Source organism: Electrona antarctica, assembly GCF_951216825.1.
Source record: "Electrona antarctica genome assembly, chromosome: 5".
Lineage (NCBI taxonomy): Eukaryota > Metazoa > Chordata > Actinopteri > Myctophiformes > Myctophidae > Electrona > Electrona antarctica.
In genome coordinates this window covers 29,076,060-29,093,891 of record NC_136810.1, presented here as the reverse complement: position 1 = coordinate 29,093,891, position 17,832 = coordinate 29,076,060, and the positions used below count along the sequence as shown (strand labels likewise).

Here is a 17,832-nt window from a genome sequence, read left to right as displayed (position 1 = left end):
GTTACTGATTATCATCATAGTTGTGTTATATTCCTGGTTGAACTAAATTCATTCTTGTTTGTTTTCTGTCAGCTCTCAGAAGGTGGTGTGGCTGAGAAAGGGAGAGCTTCCTCGCACCGTCAGCAGGTCTGGACATAAAATCAGCTCATAATTTCTCTGAATACATACACAGCTGAACCTGCTGCTTTGGGGGGGCCCTAGCTCATGAACCAATGGTCGCAGTTGATAATGTTTTTCTCTGTGAAAGGAGAGCCGTGTCCACAAAAAGGTAAACGCACTGAAAACACTGGCACTGGCGGATAAATTAAATTATTAATAATACCTGGCACTCAAAGAGTTTTAAATGTAGGAAAGTCATAGTGGTAGAGAGAAAGGAAATGTCAGATGCAGCAGGGGGTCAGACTCGAACCCGGGTCAGATGCACCCGCTCTGGAAACATGGATTTTTTTGGAACAAGAAAGAACTGTTTAAAAATAATTGAGATACTTCTCTTGTTGGCAAGAGAAGTATCTACTACTAGGGTATCATTTTACAACCGTTTACACTTAACATTCCTGTCTTAAAAGGCACGAAGAGTATGATGAGGAGGTTCAGTATGGCGCCATATTACCCCAGGTGGTCACTGCGGGAACGGTGACCCGTAGAGCTGTGGAGCCAACATGGCTGACTGCCAGTAACGCACGGGTAGGAGGCCAGAGCAACGCACGCACGCACACACACACACACACACACACACACACACACACACACACACACACACACACACACACACACACACACACACACACACACACACACACACACACACACACAGAATGTTCATTCATGTCATGTGCACTCCCTCCATCCATCTGTTACCAGCTAATCTCCTGCACCGTTAACCCAGTCGATGCCAAACTTTACACGAGGTTTTTGTTAAAGCGCTTTTTTATGCTTTTCATTGGTTCAATATATTTAGTTTAACCAGTGTTCAATAGCACTGATTTATGCCCCAAAACAAATCTCAAACCTCAAAAATGGAGTTAGGTGGTTTCTTCGTGGTTTTCTGGACCCACTGAAAACTCTCCAATTCATTTTTCCCATAGAGATTTACACAAATATTTATATAAATTATTCTAAGCCCAGAATCAAGCCATCCAGTATCCTGGTGATTGGTGAATGACCATAGAACCTTTGATTCTGTGAATAAAAATAATTTAATATTTAGTTATGATACACTATACATTTAATAAATACCTTTGTTTAGCGTTTTTCATTTTCATTTATTCATAGAATCAAAGGTCATGACTCACCAGGATCCTGGATGGCTTGATTCTAGGCTTAAAATAATTGATATATATATTTTTGTAAATCTGTATGGGGAAAAATGAATGGCAGATTTTTCAGTGGGTCCAGCAAACTACGGCCACTGCTCTGCTCAATAAAGTGTTGTTGTGTCCACGCAGCGGGACAGAGTGGGCAGTGAGCTCAAGGCCATGGTCCAGGTGCCTCCAGGCTACCACCTGGTGGGAGCAGATGTTGACTCGCAGGAGCTGTGGATTGCAGCTGTGCTCGGAGAAGCCCACTTTGCTGGCATGCACGGTGAGAGACGCCTTGTCGCCTCTTCTACAAATCTCAAATCCAGTTTTTTACCATTTTTTCAACAATATGTATCACGAACGGAACGATACATGCTTCTATTTAACACGCACAGGACGGAGTTCTCCGCCCTATCAATTAGTAACGCCCAGTGCTCAAGACGGAGATTGATCAAAAGGACGGAGATATCAAAACCGATCACATCGCTCCACAGGCTGGGAGTGTCTGTTGCGCAACACTCAATGTTATTTTCCGGTGGGACGTCAACGAAAATGTTCCCCCCCATTTTAGCCGACGAGATCGAAAATCTTAAAACCTGAATAACTCGTGATTGAAATCATTCCGTCCAATTCTAAGAAAAGATTATGTGTTAGATGGCCCACCGCGGTCCCGTCGCTAGTCGCGATAGAATTAATCATACCTCTCGTTGTTGTCGATCGCCTCAAGAGTGTTTTGGCTACATCTAGCTACTTCAGCCACATCCGGTCCGTCGCTAAATGTGCTCCGCTGCTATAAATCACAGGGAGCTATGATCTAATGGATTAAATAACCCTGGGCGTTCGGGGTGTTAATTGCCACCAGTTTATATTGATATAAGACATTGTTACATGCCTAGTCTCGACCTGAAAGGTTTGGGAACCACTACTGCAGTACTGTATGTATATCTCCATGCTGTGTCTCAAGGTTGAACCACTACTGCAGTACTGTATGTATATCTCCATGCTGTGGGAACCACTACTGCAGTACTGTATGTATATCTCCATGCTGTGTCTCAAGGTTGAACCACTACTGCAGTACTGTATGTATATCTCCATGCTGTGGGAACCACTACTGCAGTACTGTATGTATATCTCCATGCTGTGTCTCAAGGTTGCACAGCCTACTGCAGTACTGTATGTATATCTCCATGCTGTGTCTCACTACTGCAGTACTGTATGTATATCTCCATGCTGTGTCTCACTACTGCAGTACTGTATGTATATATCTCCATGCTGTGTCAGTACTGTATGTATATCTCCATGCTGTGAACCACTACTGCAGTACTGTATGTATATCTCCATGCTGTGTCTCAGTACTGTATGTATATCTCCATGCTGTGTCTCAGTACTGTATGTATATCTCCATGCTGTGTCTCAGTACTGTATGTATATCTCCATGCTGTGTCTCAGTACTGTATGTATATCTCCATGCTGTGTCTCAAGGTTGCACAGCCTTCGGCTGGATGACGCTGCAGGGAAAGAAGAGCCAGGGCACCGACCTGCACAGCCGCACCGCCGACACCGTGGGCATCAGCCGCGAGCACGCCAAGGTATTCAACTACGGACGCATCTACGGCGCCGGACAGCCCTTCGCCGAGAGGCTGCTGATGCAGTTCAACCACCGCCTCAGCCAGCCAGAGGCCGCCGCCAAGGCCAAGCAGATGTACGCACTGACCAAGGGCATACGCAGGTACACAAATCCATCGTCACTGGTCTACACATAGACTATAGGGATGTGAATTGTCGATAAATTGATAATTGATAACCTTATCGATCGATTAACCGGTTAGTTGAACACATGAAAACATAAGAGACATACAACATGGGAAAAGGATAAATGCTATTAAAACAAATGCATTGACTCATCACTCTGATAAACGGCAGCGGCCAATGCATTTCTCCTGGTAGTTGGGAACAGACTTGAGTCCTACTGGCGTAGTAGGACAACGTGTATGTGTGTAATGATGTGAATGTATGACGTTTTAGATACTGTCTCAGAGGAAGGGGAGTGACTGGTGAACAAGCTGGCATAACGTGTATGTGTGTAATGTGAATGTATATTTTTAGATAGGAGGGAGAGTGGCTGGTGAACAAGCTGGTGTATGTACGATGTGGTTTGACAGTTATTTTTTAGATTCCGTCTCTCAGAGGAGGGAGAGTGGCTGGTGAACAAGCTGGTGTATGCATGATGTCGTTTGACTGTTTTGTTTAGATACCGTCTCTCAGAGGAGGGAGAGTGGCTGGTGAACCAGCTGGGCGTGGAGGTCGAGATGGAGGAGGATGGAAGTGTCTCTCTGGAGGAGCTGCGTAGGATCTCCAGACTGGCCGCTACCCGGAGGTGGAACAACTCTGCTTAACCACATAACCCTAAGCCCTACATATTATACGTTGTTGTACAACAAATGGTGAAAATGTCACACCACGATGATATTTTCACTATTTTAGAAGAGGGGGAAAACATTTTATTATTTTATTTAACAATTGCCGTAACTGTGGCCACAGCTCTAAGAGGAGGAGGTGGAACATGGTGGAGAGGCGCCTGTGGGCCGGAGGAACAGAGTCCCACATGTTCAACAAACTGGAGAGCATCGCCCACTCTGCCCAGCCCGCCACTCCCGTCTTAGGCTGCAGGATCAGCAGAGCTCTGGAGCCCAAGGCTGTGGGGGATGAGGTGAGGCCGCTGGCTCAGCACACACACCAAAGGATTTAGACTGTGCCCTTTGTGCTATTTACTGTAGCATCTACACCAGAGGTTCCCAAATGTTTTAGCTAAAAGACCCAAGAGAGAAATCAGGTGTTTGCCCCTGGACCCAAACTAGTGAAAATAGCTGATCTACAAGCTCACTACAAACGCTTCGCACTGCGTTGTGAGCTTGTAGATCGGCTATTTTCAATACTTATTAACACCTTTATTGCCGGGATTAACATAGTAGTTACTGTCACTGCTGATGTTTACAGTTACCTTTGGAGAGTCGACGCGGCTGAAAATAGTCCCACCGTTTGTTATTGAGCATACACATAAGCCACTTCCGCGATTCGACTCACAAAGAGCAGAGCGAGCCAAGATAGAGCGCCGAAGTCCTGATGCCACTCACTCATCCCCTCGATTCCCCTGGTTCACAGAAGTAATTTCTCTATGGAGAATAACATGGGGTCATCTTAAAATCGTTTCATATAAGCATTGTGGTCCAAAAATGAACAAGTTGTCTCTGCGTTATTGTCAGGGAGGTGTCTCTGTATCGTTTGCAACAGCCAGTCACTCATATATGATACAGTCTGTTTCTAGCAAAATTGACGTCAGACTTCGGTGCTCTATTGTCTATACCCCCTCGTTCACTTTGCATTGGACTCAGTTTCCCAGAAGCCCTTGCAAGCCAGTTATACTGTAGGTCGATTTCTGGGTACGTCATCATAACACGTCGGCCTCGTCATGATGTCCGCGACAAAGCCGGATTTTCATAAAAGTAATCAATTCATGGAAATCTTGCTTTTTGGGAAAGTTTTGAAAATGTAATTCAAAACAAAATGTAGGAAAAAAATTAAATGGACCCATAAAAATGTGTCTGTGGCTGACAAAATGGGTCCCGACCTCACCAGAAGCAAAGATTTGAGTTAAAAACGTTCTGAAAGAATATGTATTCAAGATTTGCGCCACATTTTCAGGATTTTTCAAAAATAGCAGACCTACAAGCTCTTTTAGCCATTGCTATTTTTCAATAGCTAAAGTAGAACAGACTGCTTAAAACACCAAAAGGGGTTCCCGCCCGAAATGGGTTAACGTTGTTTAATGCAATCAGATTAGGTTGTCAAGGCCAGAAAGTATTTTTTTGCCACACAGTAGGCGTTCCCGCATAACTTCCGGGTATGATAATGATGTCAGACAAATGCTATTGCTAATGCTAAATGTCTATTGGCTGGTTTGTTCATTGTTTTTGTCAGTTTATCACCAGCAGGGTGAACTGGGTGGTGCAGAGCTCGGCGGTGGACTACCTCCACCTCATGCTGGTGGCCATGAGGTGGCTGTTTGAGGAGCACGACATCGACGGGCGCTTCTGCATCAGCATTCACGACGAGGTGCGCTACCTGGTCCACAGCGAGGACCGCTACCGAGCAGCACTGGCGCTCCAGATCACCAACCTGTTGACGCGGTCAGTGATTCCCTAGCACCGAGTCGGGACCCATCTGTGGGTCACGGACCAATTTCTATGGGTCACGACTCGAGTAAAATAACAATTAAGAAGTAGTGAAAATAGCCGATCTACAAGCTCACAACACGGCGTGAAGCGACACGTTGTGAGCTTGTAGATTGGCTATTTTCACTAGTTTGGGTCCTGGGCAAATGTCTAATATCTCTTTTGGGAAGCACTAGTTTACAGCACTGGTTCTCCATGTGGGATCCAGGGAACTCCAGGCTGGGGCCCTTGAGGACGTTCTAGTGGGGTCCAGGGACCCCCAGGGGCCCTTGAGGACATTCTAGTGGGGTCCAGGGACCCCCAGGGGCCCTTGAGGACATTCTAGTGGGGTCCAGGGACCCCCAGGGGCCCTTGAGGACATTCTACTGGGGTCCAGGGACCCCCAAGGGTGCTTGAGGACGTTCCAGTGAGCGAGTCCCCAGCTAAATGATTGATAGAACTAAATGGACCCTTATGGGTCTGTAACTGAATGGACCCTTATGGGTCTGTAACTGAAGAGTGTACCGAGTTAAATGAACACTGAGGCTGTTACCATGTAAGATTGGGTTCCAGAGATCACACTCCTATCAAATGTGGGTCTGTGGCCTAAAGCATATCAAAACGGGGGTCCTTGTCATTTAAACTAGTTGGGTAGGTAGTGACCCGTCCCTGTCCTCTTAAGTTATGGAAAGTCAGTCAAATTTGTGACCAATCTGCAAAATGTGCATGAAAAACACTCCTTGGGCTAAAAACGGCCATAGCCGTCATCACATTTGGAAAAGTGTCTATGGCCGTTTATAGCCCAAGGAGTGTTTTTCATGCAAAACAAATGGCAATGGATTCGGAATCACAAAAAACCCTAGTTTGACCCGTCACATGCTACTTAAAGCAGAATCAAATGTTGTAAATTTTGCCTGCATATACTGTAGGTATACAGCAGCTGTGAACGTTTCACAAGTGAGTTGGGTTGGAACAAATTGAGTTGTGATAGTAGAGACACATTTGTGAAGAAAGCTATTGGTAAGCAATGAGCATTTATTTAGCAGATTTTTCACAAATTTGTCTAACTTTCCCTAACTATCTTGTCCTTGACAGATGTATGTTCGCCCATGCACTGGACATGAAGGACCTGCCTCAGTCAGTAGCGTTCTTCAGCGCTGTGGACATTGACCGCTGCCTCAGGAAGGAGGTGACCATGGACTGTTTGACGCCCTCCAACCCTACAGGTCTGGAGCGCAAATACGGCATTCCACAGGGTGAGTCGGCTGCACCAAGAATTCAAAACAATTCTATGATTATTTCAGTAATTCCGTAAATTAGAAAACAAATGTTTAAGAAGTATTGAAAATAGCCCATCTACAAGCTCACAACGCAGCGACACGTTGATCTGCTATTTTCACTAATTTGGGTCCCCGCCCCGGGCAAACATCTGTTTCAGATGACTTCTTGCAACCAGACAACGGGACAAAAACGTTGCTGATTTTGATTGACATTATGCAATTACAACGTCAAAGACTAGTCAAAATTTTATTGAAATTGTCTCACAAAAGATTTACAGTTTTTACACGTGTGCAAAACATTAGGCCATTTTTAATAACAAACAATTACACACAATCACAACTTCATGTGCAAACCTATGAAACATTCATGCATATAATTAATATAAGAATAACATTAGAACCGGAAGACAAACATAATGCATATGGAACAGTGTGTAATGATGTTGGGTAATATCTGAACATCCTTCCACAGGTGAAGCCTTGGACATATACCAGATCCTTGACATCACTAAAGGCTCTCTAGTAAAGGGAAAATAACAACGGGTGTGTGCAGAATGCAGATAAAGTACGCACACGAGGCTCATGAGGACATTTCCTAAAACGGATCCAAACTCAACGTCCAAAAGAGGCACTTTGGCGGCTGCCTTCGTTCATAAAACCTAGCGGAGCAGCCATGGAGGAGAGAGCTTCAGCTCAAGATTTCTTCTTCCTCTTGGTTTTTGGTTCCTGCGTCTGCTCTTCAGAAACGGTGCTCTGAAATGACAGGATGCAAAGGACCGGCACTGAGTGACATTACACTTCACTGACAGTGAACATTTAGAAAACACTGAACTATTCTGAAAGTATAATGGTACATTCAAATTAGGGTTGTTACATGAATGGGGGGGAGAGGAGGAGGAATTCAAAAGGTGAAAAGATGGTTCCCTTACCTCCTCGCTGCCATCCTGTTCCTGCAGGGCAGCGTCTAACGTAGCAACGTTGATGCGGAAATCTCTGGAGGTGCTGAGCTTCATGTACTGCATCAGATTGACCTACGCAACACAGAGCAAGAGTTACTGTTGAAATGCTGGTGGTTGACTGAGTGACAACACTGCTCTTCCCCTTCCCCCCCTCTATACCAGTGGTTCTCAAGTAGTGGAGAGTTGGTAACCAAATGGACCCTTATAGATCTTTAACTCATGAGTGTAAAATGAAACCGGATTTGGTTCCATGGTTAAACATATGCATTACTTAAGTTAATTTACAAGAACCAAATGGATCCTTACGGGTCAATTTGGTTCCATTTTACACCCTCAAGAGTTATTTAGTTTTGGGTCTGCAAGGCTAAATCTCATCAAATTGTGGTCCGTGGCTCTAATGTAGAATACATAATGGGCCTTGATATGAAAAGGGTTGAAAACCACTGCTCTATACCAAATCTCTTAATAATAGCTGATCTACAAGCTCATTACAACATAAGCTATATTTGCTGAATGTTGGGCCAGAATAAGCGACCAGGTTCACACAAACCTTTGACCTCTTTGAGAGCGTGATGAGGAACTTCTCGTACTGTTCAATGCTGAAGATCAGGTTAGGAATGGCTCTTGTCTCACGCATTAGCTTGGCCTTCAGGGGGGAAAGAGTGCAAAAAATAAGCCTTCAAAATGTCCAAAGATGGAGTTGTCATTGTATTTTTGTTGGTGTTCGTATCACATGGGAAATGTGTAAATATTAAAAACAGGTCATCTCTTACCGAAGCTGTAATGTTGGTGTCATCTCTTCTCTTTTTCTTCTTCTTGTCATCTGTACCTCCAGCACTCAACTCTCCACTCTGGAAGAAAACACATTTTGTTTACCACTTAAAACCTGGCATCCCAGGCTGAAAGGATCTCCCCCTTGAAACCATATTATAGGGAGTAAAACAAACATTTGGGGTTCCGTGACAAATGTAACCACTGCTTTTAACCCATTACAACCGTAATGTCATTTTAGATTTTTCATGCCGCAGGTGTTTCGAAGGCATTTGTACAATGGGCCTCAGGTCTTAAAGGGTGGAATGCACACAGTACCTGCACGTAAGTGATGAAGGTATAACAGTGAGGCGTGAGGCGGGTCCCAGACAGTTTGACCTGGACAGAACCAATGCAACAAACGCTTAGATTTTGGCGATCAGAATGACTGCAAATACACACACGTTCTCTAGTCAACTTCAAACCTACCAGCTTCTCAAAGCGTGAAGGCAGCGCGCCGTGTTGAGAACACACCTGCATGTACTGAAATGATGAGCACAGAGGAGTTGAAATCACAGCAGGAAAGCAATATATAAAACACTTTTAGTTAAGGTTTTAGCTCAAAGTCTATGCAGTATGTATGTACTAGGGGTGGAAAATGCAAATCATTCTTAGATTCATCACTATGCCGACATGGACGATTAATGTCGATTACAATCGATTTTTTCTTTTTTTTACAAAACTATTTTTTTTGCAATTGTTGATGTCAAATATAACCTTCCAGTTGAAGTTGACTCTTGCATTTGTTTTTATTAGCAATACAAGACAATGGAAGTAAATTAATGTGTTTTCATTATGGATCATTAGAAAGCATTTTGTTTATTAGTCACACAGTGAGGGGGAAATGAATCATGTATTGTGGCATCGCGATGCATCGGTAATCAAATCGTAATTTCACATTTTGAGCATCAACGTAACAGACTGCAGCTTTTTAAATACGCACGTATTTGACGAGCGTGGTGAGGATGTTGTACGTGCGGCTCAGGTCTCGCAGCAGCGTGTCGGTGCACGCTCCGGGCAGCAGGGCGGTCTGGACCAGCTCCGTCAGCGCGTTCAGGAGGGTCCCCAGCTGCATGGTCACCGCCTTCTCCACCGGGTCCTGCTGGCCTGCCGTCTGGGTCACCTCACCTGCACAAGTGACAAATGCATTCACCAACACTACAATGTGACGTGCCCAACTGACCATGCATGCGTACACTACACTAGTACTAGTACAGGTCACACATCCTTGTGACCCTTCTATATAAAACCCATTGGAACGCCATTATTTGAACCCAATTTGTGCCCAAGAAGTCCACAGACGTCCTAGGAACTATACGTTAGCTGCTGGAAAATAATAATATACAGTGCGGGGGGACTTTGACTTATTTTTTACCATGTGACATATTTCTCAAAGCTTTAGCTGTCAAGTTTCCTCTTTATTTCCTCTTTATTAATTAATTTTGGGGCTTTGTATGCCATTGCCTATGTTGATAGTGAAGTGAAATAGACGGGAAACCCGCAACGCGCTAGTCTGGCCCTACATTGGACCCTAGGGGCTCCATTTTCGTCACTGCTAAACCCCTTATCCATAAACTTCTTTGCTTTTTTTTACTATTTTGCAAAACATTTTTGAATAGTTAAAATGGCCAGTCTACAAGCTCACAACGTGTCAATGTAGATTGGCTAGTTGAACTATTCAAAAATGTTTTTCAAAATAGTAAAAAAAAACACAAAGAAGTTTAGGGATAAGGGGTTTAGCGGTGACGAAAATGGAGCCCTAGGTGCCTAAATTCCCTAGCGGTCCGGGAATTTACCATATTCTGTATAACAATGGAAATACATGTTTTGATTTGCTGAAAGACTTCTGGAATAACACTCGGGTTTGGGCGAGTTATTTTCACTTATACCACATAAAGATGTGATGAAAGTAAGATTATTAGTCAATATCTCTGCTGTCATTTGTTAGTTTATTGAAATAGTGTATATCCATATCAGATAACAACATACTGCCAAGTCCAACTCAAGCCCCTTTTCCACCAAAATAACTTTGGTTCTAGAACTGGTTCCATTCTAGATTCTTAGAACCTTTGGTGCTTCCAGGGAACCGGTGGACATTTTTTGCTTCCAGTTCTTAACCAACTTTTAGGGTTCTGAACCAATTCATATCCAGTGGAAACACTCTGAAGTGGTTCAATATTAGGTGGGAAAAAAAATAACTGAACCACTTCAACCCTGGTGAAAAAGGGGCCTGTGTGAGAGGAGCCAACTCTTCTAGTCAAAGTCCTTGTGTCTGAAAATACCTGGCCATTGTGGCCAATGAGATTCTTACGGTCTTACCAGAGCTTGATTTGTCAAAGGCCAGCTGGCTTTTCTTCTTGGCAATCAGCCAATCCACCTCATCCAGCACTCTGCCAACCTGGGACAGGACCAGCAGCTGGGGAGGACGAGACAATGGAGAGTGATGTGAACGCTGAATGGTGTGAGTGGGCAGATTCAAGGCTATCTGTCTAAAAAGGACTGTCTATAGACTTGACTGTCTGTCATGCCCTGGGCAACGTGAGAATGGTGTCGCGAGGGCATCACTCACGGCTGCTGTTGTAGCTGTTTTCATGTTGACGATGGCAAAGTGAGAGTGCTTTTCGACCTCCACATCCTGCGTACGTAGAAAACAAAGCATGATCAAATGCACCATACAGTGACCACTTTAAGACGCATTTTCAAATATTGTCAAAATAAAATGAAAATAGCTGATCTAGCTCTGTTTAACATTAACCTATGGTTAAGTGACAATTTAACATTTTAATACATTCTTTCCATGCATTGTTTCCAGGATGCTTTTTTTTAACTTGTAAAGTAGTATTTATTAACACAAATCTGACAGAAGTGCACATGGTATTTATGTCCATATAGGGATTACCACATGGAGCGCACGTGTCAATTGATACCCGATAACCGACATCTATTGATGTAACAATGCAACACGCATGCTGCCTTTCAATTGTTACAACAACCCAGAGAGTCTATAGTCTCCTGGCTGTCAGTTTTACAGTGTGTAATGGAGCGTACCTGATCGATGTCTCCCAACTGACTGTGGATGTCTTGGCAGAGCTCAGACAACAAGCTCACAGAACTCTTGTAGAGCACGTGCAGGTTGAAGAGAAGAGAGAGTAAGCCCTTGGAGAACGCAGCATCCTCTGAGAGACCAGAGAGAGAGAGAGAGATCAATACTTCTTAAAGAGCCCTTCTTTGTGATCAAGAATAATCAATCAGAAGTGTGACTTACCGAAGCTAGTCTCTTTACAGATTTTAACTGTCCAGGTGATCATCTGCACAAACTGTTAATTCGATCAGAGACATAGGGTTAGGGTGCAACTTTAGAAGACGGTTGAGGTTTCCAATTATTATTATTATTTGAGGGCCTTCTTTGACATGACAAAGAGGTTTTAAATGATATACCAAGGAAGTCAATGACTATAGTGTGTATTGTGCTTTCTATTTTTTGAGCCAAGCACTTCCCAAAGCAATCAAATGATCCACAAGTGCATAACGACTTGGCTGCAGACACACAAATCGACATGTGATATTAATTGCTGTTCCAAGCAGTGTTTATTTTTTCAGCAGATTTTGATTTAGTCTTAGTCTTTTGTATAACACATTATTTAGTCTTAGTCTTTTGTATAACACACTATTTAGTCTTAGTCTTTTGTATAACACACTATTTAGTCTTAGTCTTTTGTATAACACACTATTTAGTCTTAGTCCTATTTACTAGTCTTCTGAAATTGTTTAGTCTTAGTCTAGTCTTAGTCGTCTCTAAATATCGGGAACCCATTTGTGTTTTAAGCATTATGTTATACTTAGCTATTGAAAAATAGAAGATCTACAAGCTAATTTTTGAACATTCTTTCACAGTGAACATTTTTTTATTCAAATCTTTGCTTCTGGGGGGGGGGGGGGGGGGGTCCCTGAAACATCATATTTTGAGAAGGGTCTGCGGCCAATTACATACATTTTTTAGGGTCCTTGACATGAAATAGTTTGAGAACAACTGACATGTCTAAATGGCTTAGTCAACTTTGTCAACGCTTGGAACCAAATGGTTCCAAGCGCACCCAAATGGTAAATGGTAAATAGTGCATTTATATAGTGCCTTTATCCAAGGCGCTTTACATAGATGCATTACATTCACCCATTCACACACACATTCACACACCGATGGCAGCGGAAACCATGCAAGGCACCAACCAGCATATCAGGAGTAATTTGGGGTTCAGTGTCTTGCTCAAGGACACTTCGACACTATCTCTGGGGGAGCCCGGGTTCGAACTGGCAACCTTGCGGTTACCATACCCCTGAGCCACCGCCGCCACCCACCTGTTGGGAGGAAGGGTCTAGCTGGCGTGAGAGCACGGTCAAGATGCTGACCAGCAGCTGAGCCTCTTTGGTGTTGAATTCCTCCTCTCCTCCACTCAGCTGAGTGAACAGCGCCCTCTGTGGGCCAAATAAGAGACACGCATGTCAACTGAAGACACATAGGAAGCTCAAATGGTACAATAATAGAATAGATAATATAGATGTCTATGTCCACTCTGTAAAACACAACTTGTGCTGTCCATGAGCCTCCGGATCTGACATGTTGCATAGATCAGTGGAAAAGGTTGAGAGCCACTGATATAGATCTTGGATTTTAGGAATGGGGATGGAATAGTAGTGTATTTTAGACTGCCGTTGGCTATTGGTAGAATAGTAGTGTATTTTAGACTGCCATTGGCTATTGGTAGAATAGTAGTGTATTTTAGACTGCTGTTGGCTATTGGTAGAATAGTAGTGTATTTTAGACTGCCGTTGGCTATTGGTAGAATAGTAGTGTATTTTAGACTGCCATTGGCTATTGGTAGAATAGTAGTGTATTTTAGACTGCTGTTGGCTATTGGCAGAATAGTAGTGTATTTTAGACTGCCGTTGGCTATTGGTAGAATAGTAGTGTATTTTAGACTGCCATTGGCTATTGGTAGAATAGTAGTGTATTTTAGACTGCTGTTGGCTATTGGCAGAATAGTAGTGTATTTTAGACTGCCGTTGGTAGAATGTATTTTAGACTGCCGTTGGCTATTGGCAGAATAGTAGTGTATTTTAGACTGCCGTTGGTAGAATGTATTTTAGACTGCCGTTGGCTATTGGCAGAATAGTAGTGTATTTTAGACTGCCGTTGGCTATTGGCAGAATAGTAGTGTATTTTAGACTGCCGTTGGTAGAATGTATTTTAGACTGCCGTTGGTAGAATGTATTTTAGACTGCCGTTGGCTATTGGCAGAATAGTAGTGTATTTTAGACTGTCGTTGGCTATTGGCAGAATAGTAGTGTATTTTAGACTGCCGTTGGCTATTGGCAGAATAGTAGTGTATTTTAGACTGCCGTTGGCTATTGGCAGAATAGTAGTGTATTTTAGACTGCCGTTGGCTATTGGCAGTGCTTCTCAAAGTAGGGGTTCCAGGGACCATCAGGGTTCCTTGAGCGGGGTTCAAATGGACCCTTACAGGTCTGTAACTATATGCTCTGCCCAAAAACATCTTATCTACAATACATAACAAAATTACTTTAAAAAAAAGAATATCAAGAGATACCTTGCCAATTTGCCAAGCCCATAACTGTGAACTGTGATTTGTGAATTTGTTCTTTTGATTTTATAATGTGAATTTGTTTTTATTTTGTTCTGTTTTTTATTTTAAATTGTATTTTTAGTTGTACATTTGTATTGTATTTGTTTTATTCAGGACCCCAGGAAGACTAGAGGCTCAGTCATGTGTCTCTAATGGGGATCATTCAATAAACATAACTCTGAGAGAGTACAAATACTTATACAATCCACAGATTTGTACGCTCTCAAGAGTTGTGTGGGAGTCCTTGAAATGTAAAAGTTATTGAAGCCACCATTGATATGACATGACATACAACACTAAATCTATACTCTGGAACAGGAACAGGAAAAAGCAGAAGGGGTTTGTTTCATTTGGAGACACGTACCTGAAACTGGCGGATGTAAAAGAAGGTGATCTCTGTGACGCTCCCCCCCGCTGGCTCGCCTTCCTCGTGGGACACGTCTGGATGAAGAAACAGAACACAGCCATTTTAGACTTCACCCTTTTTGCAAAAAAATATATGTTAATGACGTTCAGAAGATTTAGAACACTTTCCTGGGGGTCTTTGTGTGTGTAATATGTGGTTTTAGATATTTTAGATTTTAGCAGTGAGCTCAGTGTCCATGACATCATAGACACTGGGCTCACTGCTAAAATCTAAAACAATATATTACACACATAAAGACCCCCAGGAAAGTCTTCTAAATCTTCTAAACCAGTGGTTCCCAAACCACTGGGGGTCCTTAACCTTCATGTTAAGGACCCCCAGTTTGACATGCATATTAGTCTACCAACCCCCATTTAATGGAATTTCTATCTCTGAGACCTCAATTTATATTGTAAAATCAATGTTAATTTAACTCCCCCAACCGTCACAAAGCAAGATGAAGTCGCGAGAGGTTCTAAACGTCGGTTTCCGATACATTTCCGGTTAACCCGTTAAAACCGGGAAAGCATCCGTGTCATGTTATAGCATTCGTTCGTCGGCTGTTCCAAAACAGCAGATGGCAGCGCGTCCCTTCGTGCCGTGCTGCGAGCCTGTACACCCGCTATTTTAACACAAATCTTCTCTTCTGGGGATTATTGGCCACAAAACATTTTCAGATGCCGGCATCCGCGGCCAAATACAGATGACTTTGGGGTCCTCCTCGGCACGACAAAGTTTGAGAACTACTGATTTAGACCATAGACATAGAAAGGTAGACGCCTCCTTTGGCTCTGGGTGGGGCGTGTGTATCTCCAGAGTAGGCAACATGGAAGCAAGCTTTTGCCGGAAGCTGCGTGTGTCACAAAGCGGAGTAGGCCAATCAGAGGCAGGTGGGTGTGTCACAAAGCGGAGTAGGCCAATCAGAGGCAGGTGGGTGTGTCACCTAGTGGAGTAGGCCAATCAGAGGCGGGGGGGGGGGGGGGGGGGGGGGGGGGGGGCGGGTACTTTCGTACACAGCTCTTTTTTTTTGTTATGTTATGCTTTCAGAGCCAATACAATTTGGAACACAGACTGACTGACAAGTGTCCTATTTTATTTGTATTTTCTGTTTTTTGTAAAAGTCAATTCTCAATTACTTTCAAATTTGATAGCTGGATGATGAAGGCAATTCTGCAATGTGGTCTTGACTTCCGCCTACGCTGGAGACACATCGCTCCGACGAACATTTTTTCTTTTTGATTTAGACGGGATTTGTAGAATGGGCCTCGGGTCTACCGACTATGGCTACTGACTGACCCCCCATGGCAGAGAGCAGCTGGGCCACGCGGTCCGGGTAGCGCTGCACACAGGTGCTGAAGACCCTCAGCAGACCCTCCAGACACAGCAGAGACAGGTTGGAGCGCTTCTCCTTCCTCCCCCCCTCCTCCACCACGCTGGGGATGTTGGTGTAGCGCCACATCAGCACACTGTGTGACACCAGAGGGGACAAAAAGAAGAAGATCTGAGCACATTTTAAAGATGGAGTGCTGTGATTTTTGTTTTGTTGTGTCTATGGAGTTAACATACTCTAATAGACCCCCAGGTGTGGTTATAATATTCGAATATATCTTCCCTTCCCTTCCCTTCCCTTTTTGGTTTCTCCCTGAAAGCTGAAAGCCTTTGAGTCAAAAGGCCAAATCGAAATACACCACTTTAGTAACATCATAGGCCGTGGTTACACCCGTCTGTTCAGTGTGGCTTTTGTCATCCGATGACGCTTACCGGACACTACGCCAGTCATCAAATTATTGGCTGAGGAATGTGACAAATGGGGTGTGTATTAATAAATAGAAAATAAGATTTGTTTTGGGTGAATTCCTTTAAGTCACAATGCCTCAAGTATTACTCTACTGAGAAAGCCAATTGACACAGCCTGTATAATCTCATAAATACACAATCTCATAATCTCATAAATACATATACTGTGACATCATAGGGTCAATTGTCATCTGCGAGAATTGTCCGCTGTTCAATTATGCGATATACTGTGTGAATGCAATATATTGTCCTATTGTGGCAAGTCCTGGATTTTCAGCCATTATTATATCTGGAATGCCAAGTGAATTCCTCGCGTTACCCCCAGTCACCGTACCGTACCGTACCGTACCGCCACATGATCACATCACACGGACCCATTCGACAAAGAAGTGTTACTGCGATTCCGATGGTGTCGAACAACCCTTTACCTCGTCATGTCACAAAGGAAGCGGAAGGTCTTGTCGGCGCTCTGTCCGTCGGGGCCGTCCGTGTGTCCTGACTCCTCCAGCTGGGTGATCTTCTGCAGGGCCACGCTCAGCGCGTAGCGCAGGAACTCTCCGCTGGCGCGCAGCACCGCCAGAGCCTCCTCTCTGCTCTGAGAGCTGTCTCTGTAAAAACACACAGTACACCAGTGGTTCCCAAACTGTTTCATGCCAAGGACCCCCAAATTGACACCGATTAGCCCGCGGACCCCCATTTGAAAAATATATGCCAGGGGTACCACCATTAGGGGTCCCACATTAGGGGTCCCTAATGGGGGTCTCTAATGGGGTCCCCCCATGGCTCTAGCAGTGATTCTCAACCCGTCTAATTTCAAGGACCCCCAGTTTGACCTGCATTAGTCTACTCTACGGGACCCCATTTAATGGCATTTCTATCTCTGGGACCCCCAATTTATAATTGTAAAATCAATGTTCATTTAACTCTGAGCGTGTACAAATGTACTCAAACATTTGTACACTCTCAGAGTTACAGACCCATAAGGGTCCATTTGGTTCCAAACTATAATTTAGCTGGGGACCCCCTGGAACTCCCTCAAGGACCGCTGGGGGTCCCCGGACCTCACTTTGGGAACCACTGCAGTACACAATACTGAGTGTAAGTTAGTGTGTAACTGCGCTCTGACATCTAAAAGCTCACAACGCGTCGCAGCGCAATGTATTGTGAGCTTGTAGATCGGCTATTTTCAGCATGTACCCAAGTGTAAAATCAGCCATTATGACGACATCAAGGCCTGCCAAAATACATTTCAGTCAACTAAATCAACTGTAGATTTAGCCGACTAGTCGGCTAAATCTATTATTTAGTCAGCTAAAAGATTTCAGATGACTAAAATATGACTATATTATGACTCCTATAAATATGACTCCTAAATATATATGACTCCTCGTCTTTCCGGCTCTTCAGCAAGCAGAAAATACACATTTTG

The 17,832-nt window shown here is 43.8% G+C and overlaps 2 protein-coding genes across 4 annotated transcripts in view; one reads left to right on the top strand and one right to left on the bottom strand.

Moving 5' to 3' along the window:
- polg (polymerase (DNA directed), gamma) overlaps positions 1-7,408 on the top strand; it is a 24,500-nt gene extending 17,092 nt beyond the window's left edge. For both annotated transcript variants that reach the window (XM_079500436.1, XM_079500437.1), the window contains exons 15-23: positions 73-126; positions 567-684; positions 1,446-1,581; positions 2,781-3,027; positions 3,550-3,675; positions 3,840-4,008; positions 5,277-5,485; positions 6,605-6,765; positions 7,262-7,408. In XM_079500436.1, coding sequence (XP_079356562.1) covers positions 73-126; positions 567-684; positions 1,446-1,581; positions 2,781-3,027; positions 3,550-3,675; positions 3,840-4,008; positions 5,277-5,485; positions 6,605-6,765; positions 7,262-7,326 — 1,285 coding nt within the window. In that variant the 3' untranslated portion in view covers positions 7,327-7,408. The remainder of the gene's footprint in view (positions 1-72; positions 127-566; positions 685-1,445; positions 1,582-2,780; positions 3,028-3,549; positions 3,676-3,839; positions 4,009-5,276; positions 5,486-6,604; positions 6,766-7,261) is intronic.
- The window catches only part of fanci (FA complementation group I), a gene marked incomplete at its 3' end in the record, with an annotated part of 27,657 nt that continues 17,227 nt past the window's right edge, over positions 7,403-17,832 (bottom strand). The window contains exons 24-38 of one of the 2 annotated variants that reach the window (XM_079500435.1): positions 16,832-17,011; positions 15,886-16,072; positions 14,565-14,627; positions 12,915-13,031; positions 11,824-11,875; positions 11,607-11,734; positions 11,128-11,193; positions 10,878-10,974; positions 9,502-9,686; positions 8,988-9,041; positions 8,838-8,897; positions 8,522-8,599; positions 8,299-8,394; positions 7,719-7,820; positions 7,403-7,542 (exon numbers count right to left, since the gene is read on the bottom strand). In XM_079500435.1, coding sequence (XP_079356561.1) covers positions 7,483-7,542; positions 7,719-7,820; positions 8,299-8,394; positions 8,522-8,599; positions 8,838-8,897; positions 8,988-9,041; positions 9,502-9,686; positions 10,878-10,974; positions 11,128-11,193; positions 11,607-11,734; positions 11,824-11,875; positions 12,915-13,031; positions 14,565-14,627; positions 15,886-16,072; positions 16,832-17,011 — 1,525 coding nt within the window. Of the gene's footprint in view, positions 7,821-8,298; positions 8,395-8,521; positions 8,600-8,837; positions 8,898-8,987; positions 9,042-9,501; positions 9,687-10,877; positions 10,975-11,127; positions 11,194-11,606; positions 11,735-11,823; positions 11,876-12,914; positions 13,032-14,564; positions 14,642-15,885; positions 16,073-16,831; positions 17,012-17,832 lie in introns of both variants that reach the window. The other variant, XM_079500434.1, reaches the window with a different exon arrangement.